Source organism: Ammodytes marinus (assembly GCF_949987685.1).
Source record: "Ammodytes marinus genome assembly, chromosome: 11".
In the NCBI taxonomy this organism is placed as follows: domain Eukaryota; kingdom Metazoa; phylum Chordata; class Actinopteri; order Uranoscopiformes; family Ammodytidae; genus Ammodytes; species Ammodytes marinus.
In genome coordinates this window covers 6,395,095-6,416,062 of record NC_137215.1, presented here as the reverse complement: position 1 = coordinate 6,416,062, position 20,968 = coordinate 6,395,095, and the positions used below count along the sequence as shown (strand labels likewise).

Here is a 20,968-nt window from a genome sequence, read left to right as displayed (position 1 = left end):
TACTGAAGGTGGGGTGTCTTTACGGACAGTAATACGACTAAGAGCAATGATTATTTTCTTTATGGATTCATGTGTACATAGTTTTATTGCATTTTTGGTCTATAGTAAAAAAAAAAAAATAGTTTCCTATTATAGCCAGAGCCCAATATCGTTTTTGTTTGACCCAATTCCCAAATGTATTCAGTTTACTGTCAAATCAGAAAATCTGGAAAGATGAAACAAGACAGTGTTTTGCAGGGAAATTAGCAGAATAATTTTCTATCAAATGAAAATCAATAATAATAGTCAATTAATTGTCTAATCTTTAAACTTGAGCAGCGCCTAAATCTGTCAGTGTATACATATTAATATTGCATGGTAGATAGAATAGAAATATGTTAACCTGTCCTTTAACAAGCCTCTGACCAGTGAAACCAAGCATTACTTACATACAAACCTTAATGTTCCAAGATATTACAAATGTCATTATGTCAATATCATAAACACTACACAATACTGTATATGAGGTGCACCATCTCAATTTGATGTAATGTTGCAGCCATTTAAAAATACTCAGGTTATAGTATTTTATAAGCCTTGATTCAACTTCAGTTCATCACAGGAACACAGGTACAGATCATACTGAATAGCTCTGTGATATCTGTGGACAAATGTTTTTATATACATTTGTAGCCAAGTTAGTGTAAGGACAATGTGAGGACTCTGAACAGTAAACCAAACTATGAATAGCATATACAAAATAAATTATTCAGATGATTTACACAAGTAGAAATAACGTTTTAGTACAAATAAAGCAGTCAGAATGTAGTTCAAATGTATGTAAGGTGTCAAATGTAGAAGTAATGAAGCCTCGTCAGTGTTTTATTATTATATGATGATTGGATCATTATTATTGATGCAACATGTAACCAGCATTGTAATGTTGTAAATGATGGGGGTGGAGCTCATTTTAAATGCTTTATATACTTGTGGGAAATAAAGGTGTACCAGTGAAGAAGTGCGTGTGTACTTGAGGTTGGTTTAATCTATAACAACAAAGCACATTATTTTACAAATTGGTTATAGTTTTTGAACGCAAAACTCATAGTTTGTGAGGTAACTTTTGATTATACCTGTGAGTGCAGCAGATTTTAAAAAATGACATATTTTCCTCTGACATAGTGGAGTGGAAGAATAAAGGAACATAAAATAGAAATACTAAAGAGTAGCGCAAGTTTATGCTGACATGGTTGTGTGGAGATGACAGCCTTAGGACACTAACTAGGGCCCTTTACAGCTGTTCAAGCCCTCTCAAAAGTAGCTTTGGAACATTGTTGTATCTCTAGACCTGGCCATATGCTTGCTAGGCCTACAGAGCAATGGCATTAATTTTAATTCTGCACAAAAAATGTTGAGCTTTAGCATGCCATGCTTTGCAAATAAATGAAAAATTCTTATGAATTCGAAAGTTAGAAAAGATTGTTTTAGCATGAATAAATGGTTGGCAGACATTCTGAACCTTGTAAGTGTGGAAGAAACTGCTTAATCTTTGATATGGATAGGGGAGGGGATAGCTTGTGGAACACAATACGGTCACTCCTCAACTCAAATAACCTCTCGCCCTCTCTAACATGTAACAAGGTCATTGTTGGACTCACAATGTTAGTTTACTGCGTTGTATTATCCATGTAATAGCCACGTCCTTGAAATGTCGTAATTTTTTTATTTATTTTTTAAATCTCGTGAAAAATCTATTACAAAATTTGAATGGTAAAAACAGAATGACTCAAGTACCTCAAATACTGAACTTAATCAGCAACAGTAGCCTACTTGAGTAAATGAAGGCATAATAAGGCGTATATATATATATGGACACTTTAACAAATGTAGGCTAACTCTTTAACTGTGTTGTTAGCAAGGATCTTGTTTGCTACAGCTAACGTGGATTCTTACCAACATATAAACTAATAGGAGGTGGTACATGAAGAGGCACACACGTCTGACTGCTGACCAACCCAACCGCGTTCATAACAGACTTTTAGGGTAAATAATATTAATATTGGAGAAATATATACTCGAAAAACACATTAGTGACAGCCGGTAAGTAGCCATGCCAACAGTGCTTCTTTACGGCTCATCACCTTTTACTGTCGTTAAAACAATGGCAAATAGCACATTACCGCCCCCAACTGACACGGAGTGTGAACTGACATTTGGCAAAAACCGCTTTTACGAATAGAAATAACTCCTTCGTCCATGATGTAGCCTAGTAGCCTACATTCCAAAAATACACTTGGGATTAATATATTTAGTTTCTTTGGACACTTATGAATAAAGTACAGAATAAGCAGGATAGGATAGAGCAATATGAGCAAGAAACAACGAAAGCCTGAACATTTCCAAATGGATTTAAATTGTGTTCTCTGAAAATAATATGCCTTTGATTTCTTATTAACAAGGATGAAGGTAGAGGTGCCCTCAGACTGTCTTTGTATTTATAACCAAATCATGTAAGTAAAATGGGGAACAGCAACTGAAAACTTCTAAATCATAAAAGAATATTTCTGTGTAAAAATTCAGACATTTTACAGATGCTATACGTATAGTAAATACCAGAAAATAAAAGTTGGGAAAAAAACAAACAGCTTTTCTGATTGAATATTAATCATTGTCCACATTGTGGTTGTTTTTTTATTTTAGGATTGTATTCCATCCAATTTGTGTATTTAAAATTGTGTTAAAAATGATGTATACGCAAAATAACAAAACTAAAATACTGTCCACACAATTATTTTTTTTTAATGAAAAACTACATTCCACAGCATTCTAAAAAAATCGAATTATTATTTTCAGGCGAAGTCTAATCAAGACTTCTTTTAAACAAAATATAAACCACACAACACTTCCAAAAATTCAATTTTTATCTCCTTCGCACAGAAAATGATTTAGTGTTGAACAAGCATTTTGTTGTTGTTGTGAACAATCACCACAAAGACACTTCTCATTTTCCTTTAAAGGGGGATTTACTCCGAGCCAAAATAACCCACATTTATTTTTGGTGTAAATTTACACATCGCATAGTTTCAAAAACAATTCACTCTCTACTACGGCAGCTCCATAAGAGCAAAAAACCCCATAAAAAACAAAAAAACAAATTAGTCTTAAAAACAATCCCTTGGACAATACAGGAATGTAGTGCTGGTTCATGTTTTTCACGCGACTGGCGGTACCAGTATAAACACAAAGACGGACACGTGGACAACAGAATAGCATCACCAACTGAACAGCTAGAAAACAACAGAAAAAGACTTGGATTCAGCTACACATTAGTTGTTCAGTCCACCCTTAAATAATATGTAGTACACACACTTACTTGTCATTAGGTTTTTCCACTTAGAGAAAATGTTCTCGTCTGATCACGATTGTTGAAGTTGTCAAGTGTTTTGGCACAACATTGCAGCATTATTCATTGTAATGTGACACGTTATCTGCATTAAATTAGGCAATTTAAAACAGTACTCGGGTCATTTAAGGTGTGCCGATTTGCAAACAATCATTTCCTTAACCAACTACTTACTGTGTTATATCTTCAAAACCTGAATACTGTTGCTCATAATCACATCTAAAATAACCAGTCGTTAAAACAAAATCCAGCAGTTCTTTCTTCTTCTTCTTCTTCTTAAAAAAAGGTACAGTTCCATGAAGTATTTTCCATGTAGTATTTTCCCTCCTATCATATAAAACATTGAGGTACCATTGGCACATCCTTCAGAAATCATAAACTGCCTTCGAGCTAGTCCAGTTAAGAGGAAATTAGGGTAAATAAGAGAAATATGCACCAGGATTAATCTTCCATTCCTATTCGACCCCGGGACATATTAGCCTCGACAGCAGCGGCGCGATCACACCACAAAACTGCCAACACTAACTTCTGAAATACAATTAGAAAAGGGTCTCCACCTCCTCCACAAGCCACACACACACTCCTATCCTAACGGGCCACATTTGCAGCTATCGGCTATGCTAGGCTCTATAGATATTATAAGAAGCCAATTCCTATGCTGCATATCAAACTACAGGTGAGCTCTCGGTTCAATTTCCTTAAACCACAAATCTATGACATGTTTAGTTTGAATTATGTTGGGAAAAATGGGAAAATATTGCTCCGAATATTAAAAATTTACAGAATCGTCTCATTTCAAGCTATTTTTCTTTGTGGTTTGATAACGCTTCTGCTGCGATTTTTAAGATCGTTTCTTCACACAATCTGACGGTGAAACAACCATTCTTCAATCTGAAATATTCCTTAAAAATGTCTTAATACTTCCTATAATGACATGTGGAGGGGAATGGAGAAGTAGTGTGCAATCTACCTTGTGATACTTGCCTGTACAATTGAATAGTGGAATGATTGTTTTCCTCATATATAAATGAGTGGTGCTCTTGCAATGTAGTTTAAAATAACAGATAACCTATTGAAGTACAGAACCGTTGTCAAGTTGTTTTAGGTAGCGCAGCACTGCCCCAACAGGAGGATGGTGAGGTGGGGGGTAGGGGGTGGGAGGACCTTTAACTCAATTCTTTTAGTCTTTACGAAGTCCATTAGAAGCAGTGTGTGTCCCTACTGCGTATCAATCTCCGGTTGGAAGAGAGCAGCCAGGCCCAATGCTTCACTGCTCAGTACATCCTTGTCTGGCTTTGGCTTTTTAAAGAGAGATGGAAGATTCCGGATATGAACCTCCTTCCTGAACTGCTGGCACAGAGCTTTCTGTTGGCAGGCAGAGAGAGAGAGAGAGAGAAAGAGAGAGAGAGAGAGAGAGAGAGAGAGGGGTGGAGAGAGAGAGATGGAGAGAGAGGATAGGTTAAACACAGCGACCAAAAGATCCACCAGAAAGAATTTCATTACATGGTACTCAGCCTCTGTTGAGCTGCCAGGCACAGAGGATTCTAACACACACACACACATACAAACACTGTACCTTATTATTGTTTTCTTTTTAAATTTCATTTTATAATTAATTTATTAGTATTTTTTTTCCTCCTTTTTTCTTTCATCTCTGGATGTGTAGCTGTTAAATAATGGTGAGACCGGAATTGTGGTGAGGTATGTCATGTATATGATCTGTTTGTGTGTGTAATTTAAAAAATTCAATCCTTAATGTCAAGGGTATTGTTCCCTTGAAATTTTTTTTTTATGTACTTGCCTTTTGCTACACTGATATCTTGATGACAAGTTCAAATAACACACAAACACAGCTGAGTAACTACTTGCACCGTAAGACATAATGGAGAGGCAATGCTCTCTAGTGGCCAAATGTGGCATTACCCCGACGGTTCCTGCGATGAGCTTCTTGAACTGTTCTTTCCTCTTCTTGTCACTGACTGCGGCCTTCTGGGGGTTAGGGTCCATGAGCCAGTGGTCGTACTGCTCCAGAGCGTCCACGTTGATGTTTGGGATCTGGCTTATCACAGCTCTCAGCTCCGTGTAGCGCGGCCGCTGAGACAGGGCGGACAAGCACAAGAGATCCATTAAAAGTGATGCATTCTCCAGAATTAACTTGGAAGTCCTATGAATCAAATGTCAAATCTGGGGATACATTATACCCATAAAACTAAAGATTTTCCACATGAATGGCAAATTCACTTCAATACTGTAGGACTTTTAGAGCTGAAACAAGTGATCAATTGACCGCAAATTAAATCAGAAACTACTACATTTGGAGTCACTGATTCCAGCTTATCAAACGTGAGGACATTATGCTTTCCTTTGTTATAGATTAAAGTAAACTGAACATCGTAAAGCTTTTGGACTGGAGGTTGAATAAAACACCGAGTTTGAGGATGTCGTCTTGGGGGTAATTTTTTTACCATTCACATTATAACAGAAAAGTGAATCAGGAAAATAATAGATCAGATCTAGGAGTGATAATAAGAAAAGTCCTTAGTTGGACTTCTAAGAGATATATATAGAGGGTATATGGACCAAAAGAAAGGCAGAAACCAGATATGATATAGAGATTACTCATTGATTAATCAGCCTCACCAGGCTTTCATAGATTTGCATGGCCAGATGACCGAGGGCAAAGTTGCAGACTTCATGTTGCCCGTGGACCTGAAGGCCTCGGAGAACGCTGGTGAAGAACCATGTGACCGCCTCTGGGAGAAGGTTGCCCCCGACAACCTGGAGGGAAACAGAGGGGATTGTGGGATTTTAATGTTTTTTTTTTTTTTTTTTTAAAGATTGCTGTAAAAAGAATTGTCACAGACAAAGTTAGTGTCAATACATTTAAAAAAATAAAGATAAAAAGCCACAGTTAATGGTTTAGGATTGAGGAATTCATAAAAAAGGTGGACCCTCCCTCTTTCAGGTAATTCGAAATAAATAAGAAAATAGATATGGGACCCTCAGTCATTATCCCTATAAAAACCTGACAAACAACATATTGTGAGTTCATTTTTTTTTCCGTCACAATTTTGCAATCAAATCTTCTATCATCCCTGCTGGTGACTGTATATACTTGAGAAACGGACTGTTTGGTTTTGGTCTTTAACCAGCTGTATCCTTTAAAAGAAAAGGTGTGACATGACAAGGATAAAAAACAAAAAGCAAGGCTACTATAGAGAGCTTGTTGCATTGAGCGTGCTACCTGCCGCAGAAGAGTCCAGCAGACATTGGACGCAGTGCGGTGGCAGTATGTGGCGTCCTTCCACGACACAGAGGTGAAGCAGAGGGTCAACAGGGTCATGTAGATGTTCTGTGCAAAGAGATGAAACACTGAGTTTATAGACAGCAATATAGTGATTATGCACTAGGGCTGTGTATTGGCAAGTATATCTAGCGATAGAATACGCATGCCGCTACAGGGATGACGACACGATATATTGCAGGGTGATATATTGAGATTTCTTCTTAAAATAGTCTATGTTTAGGAAAAACTCTTTGTGTCTACACACGATGTTATATTTTCATAAACAAATACTGTTTATTTCTATGCAATTTGACTTAGAACAGTTGGGCCTGCATTTGTATTTCACTGTTATATTTCAACATTATTTTTTATTAGTCATTTATCCTAGTACTACTTCTTGTGCAGTTTAAACAGAGGAATTAACATCTGCCAAAAAAAACTGTGAAAAACTGTGTCTGAGGCCGACCTCGTGTCTCAGCAGACATTTCCCCAGCTCTGTCAGCTCCTCAGTGGGCTGGGCCGCGGCCGGCGTCTGGGCTGAATCCATCATCATGTCTTCATCTGCAGAGAGCACAGTTCATTCAACAACATGAGATGCTAGATCGTTTTTTCTTTGCTAACATAACATATCACTGGGTGTATAAAGTTGATGTGAGAGAAAAAAAAAATTTTTGTCATCATAAAATGAAAACTACATGACTATGAAAACTACATCTCTTCGCAATAAAATTATTTAAAAACAGTATAAACAAACTACATCTATTGATTACAATTTGTTTTTAAGTAAACAGTCTTACCATCCATTTCCTCCTTATTTGCTGCTGCTGCTGCTGCTTCAGGCACTTTTCTGGAGATACAGCTCAAAGCTACAAGAGAAGCAATTATCACACAGCAGATTTTTTTATGAGCATTCCCAACACGCAACATTAAAAAAAAAATCACGTTCGTGGCCCAGTGAATCAGCTATTTCAGATTGGGAGTGCACAGTTAAAGTCTTGATGAACTGTGACAATCAATCAGATGTTTACTAAGACTAAACTAATCTTATTGGAAGGAACATTCTTTTCTATCATTTTACTCTTAGCCCTATGTAGCCATTGTAGCCGATATCCGCACTTTTTCTGTTGGTGTTTTCTTGCAGCTGGCATCAACACAGCCTTTAGCACGTGACCACAGTGCATTAGCAGTATTAAAGAATAAGGCCTGAGCTTCACGTCAGGCTTCTCTTTACAGTGAGGGACTTTATATTAGTATCATAAAACAACTGTGAGATCAATGTAATAAAAATAACTCACGTTCGCAATAAGATATTTTATTTCTAAATCAATACTTGTGCCAAGAAATGCAAAAGTAGCAGGAGCATAGTACTCTATGCAATTCTAGTTAACAAGCTTTTTTCCCCTGTCAATCCCCTTTACTCCAGTTTATTGCACAATATAGCAACATATGAACAACATGATGATTTTCAGCTCAATATCTACTCCATGTTTGACCGCACATTAAAAATGCAGCCAATTCACTTCTATGCATTTTTACAACGCCTGTTTGCTATATATGAAAACTGATGTGGGACTTACTGAGTAGATCCAGCAGCTCCCTGGTGAGAATGCGAACCATGTGCTCCTCCAACACCTCCTGCGTCACCTGGCTCTCCTGGGTCAACACCTCCTCCTCCTCCTCTTCGTTACTGAAAACATGACAGAGAGGTTACCAGGGAATCCAAACTGGAGCTTAAACGGTAAATGGACTCCACTAATATCGCGATTTTCCCTGGTTTCACAGACCCAAAGCGTTTTACATTGTTTTGTACACATTCACCCAATCACACACACTTTCACACACCGATAGAAGCAGCTACCACGCAGGGTGCGCACTTCGACATGTGACGGGGGATCGAACCACCGACCCTGCAACCCAGTGGACGACTGCCCTACCCAATTCGCCACAGCCGCCCACGACAAGACACTTAGGGCCTACATTGTGTGAACTTTCTAACAGATTGCATGTTTCGATGGTGGGCGTTTTTTGCAGGTGATCAACTAAGAATAATTGTGGAAACATGGTAGAGTTTACCTGACAGACGTCCTCTGGTTGATGACCTGCCACTTGACGTTGAGTCTCTGCAGAACAGAAGCAAGCCCGGGGAGGTTAGGCAATGAGAACAAACTGTGACTGAGTGAATACAGTGAATCTAATGGTGCATTCAGTGAATACAGTGAATCTAATGGTGCATTCAGTGAATACAGTGAATCTTATGGTGCCATCAGTGATACACAGTCAGCATAGAGATCTTTACCTGCAGCATGTAGGCAAACAGAGGGCCCAGCAGGGGGCAGAGTACACTGTCGTAGTATTCCTGAGGACACGACGTCACCAACATCCTCAGAAAGAGACGTAGCAACTTGTTAAGGGAAATGTGATTCTATGTCCTAATAGCTCAGCTTCTGTTCATGCAGAGTACCATCCATTTAAACCACTGCCTAAAGCATGGCAATAGGCAAAAAATGGAAAAATCTGTCTTTTTAGAGACTCCACTGTATCTGTCCATAGGACCTCTACAACACTTTCATATCGCTTTAACAACCACTGCCCAGAATCCAATTCAATTCTAGTTCTACTGCAACCTTGAGTATGATCTTCTGATCTTGATGACTTTTTTTAAATTTATTTTTATTTCTGAAATGTATTTTCTCTTTGTTAACTGTCTTGCCTAATTGTGATTGCACTTTTGTCTCTAAGGACCCCCCTTGAAAACCAGATGATACAATCACAAGGGTTTATTCCCTAAAAAAAATAATTTCCATATCAAAACAAATGAAGAAAAAAGTAAGTAAGGATATGAATCATAGAGCGGAGCCTGTGGTCGGGCACGTGGTCCATGGAGCCAAAAGCAGAGGCAGTTAAGTCTTCAGCCAACCTCTCCATGGTGTAGAACTCCTGTTGGAGGGACAGGCCTGCATTCCCAAGCAGATGGAAGCTACGGAAAGGGAAGAGAGCAAAGAAATGGCTTGAAGACTTAAATCTCTAGCAGCATGTCAGGTATAAATAGACATTTAAAGAGTTTGTCCCTCCGGCTCCAATGTAAATCCGTAATACTCTCTCCTGGGTATCCATGGATTATGTCTCACCATCTTTAAATGGTTCCCTGATACATGTGAAATATTTAAGCTGCCCAGTGGCTCGCCCGTAGAGTGTGTTACCATTAAGGCAAAAGTCCTTATCTCAGCGGACCCGGGTTAGACTCCGGTCCGGCCTGTTTACTGCATCTCTTCCCCCCCCCCCCCCCCTCCCTATCCCGATTTCAACTCTGTGCTTAAAACTATCCAATTAAGTTAAAAACACAAAAAAATCTATACAAAAAAAAAAGAAAGACAAAAATCTATATATCTAGTGTACTCGTAAGAAATGTCTATGTAAAAACTTAATAAAATACAGTTAGATTCTAGAAGTCCATTCTCACCAGTTGTGATACAATGTGGTGAAGAAGCCCTGCATGCGCTCCAGGTTGCTTTTGTAGACGGGAGAGTCAAAGAAATCCAGAGGCTGCTGAACGAGACCTGGAGGAAGGGACAGAGTGAGACGGTTTAAACCAAAAAGAGTTTAAGATTACGAGGCATGATGAAAAAGTCTGTGCAAAAAAAGCTTGTTTCTTTACCAAGTAGCACGTTCTTCTCTGCATGCATTTCGTGAGCCTCGGAGAATGTCGCACTGAGACGAGCCAGGTTCTCCGACATGAACAGACTATTGTGAGTCCTGCAGTGAGGAGTACAGAGAATATATAACGTGGATTACTATTGAGACACTGGAAAAATACAACAACGTACCCATGACAAATATAAAAAAAAAATATATAAAAATAGCATTCTTTGCACTGATGGTCTCGTTTGAAAAATTTGACCGTTTCAGAAATATTAAAATGTTCCTCGTAGCACCTTTAAATAAATGGCATGATAAATGAAAGGAAATTGAGAACACTGAAAACAAGGTGTCAAACCACAGCAGGCATACTCTACCTGATGAGAGCTAGTAGGTTGGGCAGGAAGAGCAGGAACTGTGGGGTGACGGGGTTTCTGTAGAGGGGAGCTCCGGCCGGCGTCATGCCCACCACGAAGCCCCCGGCCCGGGCTTCCTCCAGGTCTGCAGGCCAGCGCGCTCGCCTCACCACGGCCAACATGCCCATCAAGCAGAAACTCAACTAGACCACAAGCCATGAGAGAAAGGGATGTACCGTTAAATACTGCACTGTCACAGCAGCTTTAAGTCATTATAGCAGCATGACTCAAGGGACGACAATGTTGCTTTGTCGGTTAGTCCAGCACTTTGGTCCAGACTGAAATATACTTCAAATATTCAACAACATTGGCATTCAAGATTTTATTTTCTCCTTTACTGACGACATTCTACTGAAGAGTATGAGGTCCCCGGACTAGGGGGAAAAAAAATAAGAGGAAGTTGTTTTTTTCCATCATTATGCACTTTGAGAAAAAAGGAAAAGAAATTGAGTGGAAATACAATTCCGTGAATAAAGATGGAACACAAATGTTAAGAATAAACTCAGCAGTTTGAGACTATTGACACATTGGAATCCATAACTCATTAGTAAAACGTTATTGAACCATCAACGATTTCTTCCATTCCTGAGTTCTAAGGACACTCACCCGCCCCCTGTTAAGGCCGGCAGTGTTTGCTTCTTGACTCTGCTCGGCGACCACCTGATCGGCCCCGACAAACGACAGGAAGGCAGCAGGGTCCCACAGCACACTGGAACACAAACCAACAACAAACAAAGACATAATGACATAAAGAAAAAAAAAAATTAAATATGAATGTGTCGTTTTGCCTGTTTTGCAAATTTACAATAATTTTCACATATTTCACACAAGGTGATACGAGGAACTTTTAAATATTTCTCAAACAATATTTCTCTAATTTTTAGTCTGATGATCATAAATTATGTGTAACAGCAAACAAGACCATCAGTGCAAAGAATGCTATTTTTGTTAAGTTTTTCTAAATGGCTTTGTCATTGGTTCATCACCCTGGAGCTATACACTGTGTGCACAATTATTAGGCAAGTTTTATTTTTGAGGATTACTTTTATTATTGGAGGATTACTTTTATTATTGGGGGACGCCTTTAGCTCAGTTGGTAAGGCGTCCCCCTCCCGGGCCGGGCCCAGCAGCAGACCCGGGTTCGATTCCCGCCCGCGGTCGTTCTCTGCATGTCACTCCCCTCTCTGCCCCATTTCACCTCTGTCTCTCTGCACTATCAATAAAGCATAAAAATGCCCAAAAAATATCTTTAAACATTTTTTTTTTATTATTGAACAACTACAGTGCTCTCGGTCAATCCAAAATGTTAAAGAACCTAAACCTGAATGTTTACGAAAGTAAAAGTGAGGTTTTGTCTTTCTTACGAGAATATATATATGTTTTGCTGTTATTAGGCAACAATTAGTATGCAGATTTATTATGCAACTAAATAAAAAAACTAAAATTTTCCCATCCCACTTGTTTATTCTCATCTGTTAAAGTGAGAATAATAAAACAACTCAAAATTTACAAATAAAAATTTCCGACATAATATAGCCACCCTTCTTTTCAATAACTGTCACAAGCCTTCCATTCATGGAGTCTGTCAGTTTCTTTATCTGTTGAAGATCAACTTTTTGTGCAGCAGCAACCACAGCCTCCCAGACACTGTTCCGAGAGGTGTACTGATTTCCTTCACTGTAAATATCCCGTTTAAGCAGGGCCCACAGGTTATCAATAGGGTTTAAGTCAGGTGAGGAAGGGGGTCATGTCATTATTTTTTCATCCCTTTAAAGATGAGCTAGTTGGACCTTTTTCTTTTATTTAGTTGCAGAATAATTCTGCATACTAATAGTTGCCTAATAATAGCAAAACATATATATATTCTCTTAAGAAAGACAAAACCTCACCTCACTTTTACTTTCATTCAGGTTTAGGCTATTTAACATTTTGGATTGACCGAGAGCACTGTAGTTGTTCAATAATAAAATGAATCCTAAAAAATACAACTTGACTAATAATTGTGCACACAGTGTAGCTGGCATAGTAAAAACACTACCACTTTTGTTTAAAAGGGGGTGCAAGAATGAACACAAACTGAAAGTTCCTCTGGGAACTTTTAAACGGTGAAATTTGAGGAGGAAATAGACTACACACCGTCTCATCTCTTCTGAGGTCCACTCTGCGACCACTGTCGCCATCAGTTCATCCAGAAAGGCCTTCTGCTTAGCGAAGTCTTTGAACTGGTTACTGATGAGCACCAGAGCCTCCATCAGAGAACACTTCTCCATGTGGGAGAGCGTGGCGTCGGAGCGGTCCGACAAAAACAGCTTCTTCACCGGCTCGTAAAACATGTCAAAACAAGGCTGGAGGGAGGGGGGGAATACATTGTCAAACAGTCACAAATATTATCAGCATGTTGTTCTTTGGGTTAACACTTTAGTGCATGCAATCAAATCAACTGAAAGCCACTGTTAAAGGTGGAGTCATCGATTCTGGAGAACACTTGTTGGAAAGGTAGCAGATCATGAGGAGATAGTCACCGATTTTGACAACAAGCGTTCTCTAGAAAAGCTGACTCCACCTTTAATCTTTGTCATCATGCCTATTTTTACTTAAAATGGGAGATAAGGACATTTACCAAGACAAACTCGGGGTAATCCCGGCAAATCTTGATGATGGCAGAACAGGCGTGCCGCCTCACGTTCTTCACAGCTCGGCTCCGAGGGGCCTAAAGATGTCAAATGGAGAATGTTAATTTTTATGAGCGAAAAGATTGATATAAAAAAAGTGTTGATGTTTGGGTCCCTGAAGGCAACGTACCTTACTGTCTGGATCAACCACAAATGTGATGGCTTTAAACAGCTGCAGGGACAAAACAATACAATGGTAATGATAAATACACATTAGCTGTAAAATGCCAAAAAATGTCAAATGAGGTATTGGTATCTGTATTGATAAAGAAAATACCAATACCGAGCCCTTGTGTGACATTTGTGAAAATAATTGTAACGGCAAACTGAATTCAAAAATGACAAATTTATATTGAAGTAATGTTCTCTTATAACATATTTCAACCTTAAATATCTTCCAGAACTACCCAAATCACCATCAATAAACCACTTCATATTTATTTGATGCATTATCATACGTCTGTAAGCATCCATACAATAACACCACATGTATGTAGTGACTGATGGGGACTCAGCTGACCTTATATAGGACCTGTGGCAGTAGGTCTGGTCTTCGTATAGCAAACGGGAAGAGGGCAGACACGTTGGTGAGCACACAGGACAAGATGAGCGGGTCTCTGGTGTCATAGTTCAGCACGGCCTGCAGCAGCTCCGTGCTCTGATCTAAGGGCAAAGTCTACACAGGTGAGAGGCAGAAGACATCGTTATAGTCACTGTTATTTTTCCACATGTTTTCAATGTTTTTTCACAGTTTATTTTGCTTAGAAATGGCTGTCTTTACCTCTTCCTCTGGGTTTTTCAAGATGTGCCAGACCATGCACTCCATGAAGACGGCCATGGCGTCCCACTGGATCACTGATGGAGACAGCAGTGAGCAAAGGCCCTCCGCAGTCTTAGCTGGAGAGAGAGAAGGCAAGTTAGTCGCTGCATATAAAGTGTGTATATATATATCACCATATAAAGAGTCAAGACACATTCTGAAATTCCCTTCTCTGATGCTGTGTCAAAGGCTTTTTTTACTCTATGGCACAAGTTTCCCAATTCCTAAAATTCAGAATGGATCTGATATTTCATTCCGACTGTGATCTAAGTGGAAGGAGTGAATATTACCTGTGATTGCAATTCACACGTTATAAAAAATGTGTGACGCATGTAGTTGCAGTGTAAATACGGCCAAAGTGTGAAGAATCTGGACAAACACTTACATGTAGTATCCCCGGTGTCAATAGGGCTCGCCATTAGATACTGTATCCATTCTGCTGCAATCTGGAAAGCCTCCAGAGGCACAATGTGACACGCGCGCCTCAACACCTCTCCTTGCTTTGATCGAAAATCTGTTAAGCATAGACATTCACCATTAGGAAATTAATTAAAAATAGTGCCGATCTTAAGTGAACTAAAGCGGACTCCCAAATACCTACCGTTAAAGAAGGAATTGAAGTCCTCGTCGCTATCAAAGTCAACGCGGGAATACTCGCAGCTCGGATGATCGTCTCTAGATGGATATCCAGTCTGAGGAAAGAGAGACAAAACCTGTCAACATGTAGGTAGGGATTGGTGCATTATGGCAAAAATCAAAATAATTATTATTCTATTGAGATCATAATTATTTAACAATAATTACATTGACTTTGGAAACATCATTCATTTTGTAACTTAAAAAAATATATTTTTGGGAAAAAAAGCTGTCGTTTTAACAGTGAATTTAAATACAGTTCAACTACAAAATAAAAAAAGAAATGACCTGGCTCAAAAGGCTTGACCTGACTTAAAAACATTATCACGTAAAAGCCGATTATGTTATTTTTCCTAATTATTGGAAGTGCGATTCAGATTCAAGTAGTTGCACAGGGCCCTAGCACCAAGTTAAGTCTTCCACATGCTCAGCTGAATGGTAACAGACTGCGCTGCCTTCACCTTGACCAGGTTGATCATAGACGCTCTGAGGTATTTGATGGCCATCGCCACGATGACGGGGTCTTTGGAGAGAGTCTCGTGTCTGAACAGAGCTCCCCAGGTAGGCAGAGTGGACGCCTTTAAAAACTGCAGAAAGAAAACATTCACAAGAGAAATCAGAAACATTCAAAGTACCTCACAGTCTACTGATTCTAATGTAGATATGTAACAGAGAAAATGATAGGCTTTTAGCCCAGCAGCAACTTCTCCTCACCTGACTGGAATGTGTAGTGAAAGCTAACAGGGCGTCCATGTACTTGCTGAGATTTGCAGGCACTTCGACCGTTACGTCTGAACCCTGTTGGGACAAGATTACATTTACCTCCACTGTTCAATACTATAAAGAGGAAGTCTAAACTTTAGAACCAGATTTTTTTTTTGTGCACACATAGTACGGACAAGTAGCAGATCGAGAAAGAGAAATTCACTGATTTTGTCAACAAGCATTCTCCAGAATCCCTGACTCCATCTTTAAAAAGGTGCTACAAGGAACTTTTAAATATTTCTGTCAAATTCTGTCAAAGTAAAAAAATTCCTCTGATGATCATAATTTACATGAATGCTATTTATATTAGGGGTCTGCACGTGTACACATGTAACCGTTTAGTAAATCATAACCGTTTAGGAAAAATCAATAAACGAAAACCGTTTTATTTATTTTTTATTTTTTTCAAAGTTTTTGAATATGTTCTGGAGACACGCATTTGTTGATTTTACATCACTAATAAACTAATTGGGGAGGATAAACGCTCGTCTGCCTAATCTGTCTGTCCCTGGGCGTGTGTGTTAGTGTGTACACACACACACACACACACACACACACGGACGAGTGATGAAAGATAACCTAAAGATTAAAGTTACCCGGTTGACGCGAACTACGCGCGTAAGTAGACCGAACTTTATAACACCTGTTCAACATGCATAAACGTGGACATGTAGAAAGCGATTAATGAAGGGTGATAATGACGGCTAACACATGACAGGCGTGTGTGTGTGTGTACCATGGACCTATTAAAAGAGATGTGTAAACGAGCCTAGTTCATGTCAACTGTGTGTTTACATGCGAACAAATGCGTATGTGTGTGTGTGTGTGCGCGTGCGCGCCTACAAGACGGTGGGCGCACAAGGACAATGACGTCACGGTTAACCGTGTACACGAAAAAATTACATTGTGTACACGGTTAGACATTTTTGTAAACGTTCACACCCCTAATTTATATATAGTTTTTCTTTACGCCTTAGCTTTTGCAAGAATTAAAAAAACTGAAAGTTCCACAGAGCACCTTTAATATGTGTTTAAATTATAGCTAAACACTCACCACTAACGAGCAGAGCTGACCTCCCAGAGCACACAGGACCTGGCACAGCCTCTTCAGGAAGATGTAACGCCTCTCCACCACCTCTACCGCTCTTTAAAAATAAAACATAGAGCGACCGTAAGTCACAGCCAGATGTACTGAATAAAACTTTATTAAATGTTTTTTATGAGCGTATTAAATATGACTGTGTGCAGATTGTGCCAGGTTACTCACTGTGATTCAGGGGATTTCTTACATATGGCCAGGTCATCTGCTGACCTGTAACCGATGACACAAAGCAGCACTCAGTAACACAGACAGGCGTTTGGTTGAAGCCTGTAGAAAGAGAGAAGCAGTTGTAGTACTCACTGGGCCGCAGAAAGGATGTAGTTGATGGCCACGTCGCCAAACAGCAGCATGTACGGCTTCCTTTCCCACAGATTGCCCTGTGGAAAATGTATTGATTTGATCACAACTGGGTTATTATTGGCCAATTGGTCAATGTAAACAAGAGCAAAACATAAACACAGTGATTGACATTTGTGCGGATAGATGGATGGTGGATATGATTTTTGGAGAATGACTAAATAAATCCTAAGAAATACAAATGGCTTAGTAAAAAACACTACCGCTTTTGTCCAAAGGGGGTGCAAGAATGAACACAAACCGGAACTTCCCCACCTTTCAGTAAACATTTTTGTCTCTTCGCTTGTGTTGCAATTACCATTAGTTGACCCCCCCCCCCCCAATAAGTGCTACAGTTACAATTCAGAAGTAGACAGACTTGCTCCCTGGTGGCTAAGGCGACTCACCTTGCGACTGATAGGGATGAGCAGACACTCTGCGGCCTCCAGCTGCAGCTCCGGCTCACTCAGCAGCAAACACAGCGTCTCCAGGAGGCGACAGTTCCCCGAGGTGATGTGCACCAGAGACACCCAGTCCAGGTAGCCCGCCAGCGTGTTCAGGGTAGCCACAGCAACTCTGCAGTGAGCTCGGGCCTGAGTGTGTTTAGGGGAAAGAAAGGGTTAAAGTGAGGGGTTGAGAGTGAGGCAAGGGTAGTCCAAGAGATCAAATTCATACTGTAAGAGGTTCAATTTTAGAGCAGAGATGCACACAAGTTTTTTTCTCACCTGCAGCTCATGTCCAGGTGACGATTTCTGTATAAAAAAAAAATACATTACATTTATTTATTTTTTGATAGATTTTTATAGTCATGTCACAGAAAATGTGTCTTTTAATAACTTTAACTGACGCTTTCTATAGTGCACTAATCAATCCACAAACTAATACGGTACTTAATCCCAGATTAAATGCACGCTTGAATATTGTCTTCTGTAATTGTAATGTTGTGTTGTTGAATGTCTGGGTCTGTTTTGTGTTGTCTTATAGCTTGTCTATGTGAGGTTGTAAATAGAGCTGCTACGATGCAAAACTACATTTCAAACTTGCTCTGACAATAAAGTCATATCGTATTGTATTGAAGAAAGTACAATAAATAACTGAATAACAGTGTGATAATAGTTAAGACCCCCTCTGACCAGTTTTTGGTAGTCCTCCACATTCAGGCGCAGAATGGCCATGATGAAGGTGAAGATGCTCTTCATGTTGCTGGTGAGCGTCTGCTGGATGTCTCTGCGCCGCTGTGTGGGCAACGTCTGGAAGGTGACCACATCCTCCGCTAGTCGCAACAGAATCAGCATCACCAGCTCTGTCTGGGCCTCCTGTGGAAAGGCAGGAAGGAATTTTGTTTTGTTTGACTTTATTTATTTACGTGTTTTTTTTTTTAAACAGGATTAAAGGCCAACATCTTGTATGGCAATATGTTCAGAAAAGTCAATAATACAGTAGTGAACTGATAAAATATATATTTCCAAAATTGTAATAACTTAGTAGTAACTTTTTCGCAGATGACTGTTTTATATGCCTCTGGCTCTTCTTTTCAATTAACCATCGCACATTTACAGTCTGCCTTAGATACATTTCAGATCCCTCTAATCAAACATTAGCTTGTCATAAATTCTGGCGAAACTAAATTTATGTCTTTCTACATATCACCTAGGACTATCCAGCCTACTGTACATATCCATAGCCTTCAAGGTGCAGAAATTGAAGTCCATGTGACGTCACCACATGAAAATAACTATGACTCATCCTTGCCTGGTACTTATTTGCGTGAGGGTATTAGCATAAGCGTATTCTTATTTTATGCAAGCTGGAAAAGGAAACGTCTGATATGCAGTAACAGACTGTTCCCTGCTCTGTCGGTCGATCTGTCTGTCTGTCTGTCTGTCTGTCTCACCCCACTGCTAGTGAGAGCCTCCATCTCTTTCAGCATGTCGGGCCAGTGTTGAGGCCATTCTCTCTTTATCATCTCCACGGTGATTCGTGACAGGCCGTCTTTAATGTGGCTCTCCTCCTCCAGGATAGAATGAGTGCCCTGATAACAAACACAGGTATCAGGTGAGTGTCTCTCAAAGCTGTGACAGTACCAATGTGACCATTAAACCTTATTTGAACCACAAGACGGATTGGTTATATTAAAAGGTGGAGTCAGCAATTATGGAGAACTCATGTTTTCAAAATACATTTGTCAAATTCAGTGAATATCTCCTCACAATCCACTACCTATCTGTAAAGTGTGTGCGCTGAAAAAAAATGTGTGTTAATAAAAAAGCCCAAGCTCTGTAAACTGTATGTAAACAAAGGGAATTGGATCAGCCCACTGTAGCTAGCAACATGCCAGTTAACATGTTGTGTATAATTAACCATAGACTGTATAACACTGAATTGTTTCAGCACACATACAGTACGGACAGGTATCGGATAGTGAGGAGATAAACATAAGCATTCTCCAGAATCACTGACTCCACCTTTAACAGCCCATTGCATGACACTCACATTTGATAATAGCTGCATGGCACACTCCTTCAGCTGGACTTTCTCTGGTTGGGGCATGTTGTTCCATCTGAACCTGTGAGCCAAAAACAATATTTTCTTTTAAAATATGAAACTTTTATGTATATTTCCTTGAGTTATGATGAATTGTATTGCACTCACTTGATGACGTGCTCCAGGATTTGCAAACCAAAGTGTCTCACTACAGGAGGCTGGGCTTTGTCGGCCAGTTGTAAGCCACATGGGACGCAGAAGGTGCTGTTCTCTCTAAAATCTTCACAAAACTGTTGTGACAGATGAAATGAACATTGTTGGATTACAGACAGCTACAATGCATGAGGTAATATTTCAAACATAAACTTTAAGTGAACGTTAGAAATAAATAAATACCATAGACATATAATGTGTCAGTTTAAAGAGGCTACATAAACAGCTGCCTCAGCAATAACACAACACAAAGTAGCATTAAGCTAACCAACCCATAGCCAGTTGGGCAAAGTGCAAAATAAAAAGTGACATAACGTTTTCTTATTTTTAAATCGAGCTCAGTCTTGTATAACGCTCAGCAGGACTGTCCCTATTGAACCAGATGTTACCATTACTATGAATGAATGAACGTGAGTCGTGGTGGTGAGGTGATCATCATGGCTAGCTCGCAAAGCATCTGGCCATCATCACTGCCACATCAGCTAATGAAGTAAACAAACTGTGAAAGCCATGCTCTTACTTCTAGCCCTGCTGCTAACAGATGAGTTTGTATTACACTACAAAGCCGACTGATTTTACTTTCACAATAAATGACAAGCTCAGCTAGCTAGCCGCTAGCTAGCAGCCCATAATGATGCTACCTTTAGGGCCTCCAGTCGGTAAACCTGGCTTGTTTCTGCATCCATCATCACGTGCACAGCTTTGACGAGCTGGTCACACATGGCAGCCACCTGCTCGGCCATGACTTCAGGTAGCGTATGACACACTAGCGACAGCGAGGGGCTCCCTATGCAAAACACCTGCACTACAGTGAGCTGCGTGCGCTCAGGGAGGGACCAACGTGCACAAAATGGGGTGCCTGCGATTTCGAACCGGTCAATCCTCCGGCTCGCCGTAGAATAGGAATTACGGGAGTTGTAGTCCAGTCGCCAAGGATTGTCTATGTGGTGACAGAGTTCTCACTGAGTATAAAATACATTGACTGGTTTAAGTCTGAGAAGCTGTGGATTGGATACCCAAAGTATTCTTAATGCATCATGTGATAAACTCCTGTCAAATAAATTTAAATATTTAGTAAATAAGGAAACATCTTTATCTTTATCTTATTAGAAGATTGTATCTCATCATTTTTAAATGTCTTCCGCAGCGTGTCTTTTTCCAAAGTCTGTCTTTCTTCGACAAACTGTTAAAGGTTGGAGTCAGCGATTCTGGAGAATGCT

At 39.7% G+C, this 20,968-nt stretch overlaps 1 protein-coding gene across 1 annotated transcript; it reads right to left on the bottom strand.

Moving 5' to 3' along the window:
• Positions 1-2,804: 2,804 nt before the first annotated feature.
• On the bottom strand, positions 2,805-20,523 carry xpo5 (exportin 5). Its single transcript, XM_080037015.1, has 33 exons — positions 20,390-20,523; positions 19,704-19,825; positions 19,545-19,617; positions 18,946-19,083; positions 18,185-18,367; positions 17,777-17,803; positions 17,459-17,644; positions 17,016-17,092; positions 16,881-16,925; positions 16,668-16,758; positions 15,563-15,646; positions 15,310-15,435; positions 14,814-14,904; positions 14,598-14,726; positions 14,174-14,289; positions 13,913-14,068; positions 13,523-13,564; positions 13,341-13,430; positions 12,857-13,065; positions 11,327-11,429; positions 10,682-10,863; positions 10,324-10,421; positions 10,129-10,225; positions 9,510-9,645; positions 8,965-9,063; positions 8,742-8,788; positions 8,246-8,355; positions 7,466-7,534; positions 7,135-7,229; positions 6,627-6,734; positions 6,023-6,160; positions 5,306-5,476; positions 2,805-4,747 (listed from the first exon to the last, which is right to left on the bottom strand). The coding sequence occupies exons 1-33, from the start codon at positions 20,489-20,491 to the stop codon at positions 4,601-4,603; spliced, it is 3,687 nt and encodes a 1,228-aa protein (XP_079893141.1). The 5' UTR covers positions 20,492-20,523; the 3' UTR covers positions 2,805-4,600.
• Between the last annotated feature and the right edge of the window lie 445 nt (positions 20,524-20,968).

Coding starts and splice junctions, on each gene's coding strand:
- xpo5 (XM_080037015.1), bottom strand. CDS start 20,491: ATGGCCGAGCAGGTGGCTGCCATGTGTGACCAGCTCGTCAAAGCTGTG. Junction 16,926..17,015: donor TACATCCTTTCTGCGGCCCA/GTGAGTACTACA, acceptor CATCGGTTACAG/GTCAGCAGATGACCTGGCCA. Junction 10,864..11,326: donor CCGGCCTTAACAGGGGGCGG/GTGAGTGTCCTT, acceptor CTTGTGGTCTAG/TTGAGTTTCTGCTTGATGGG.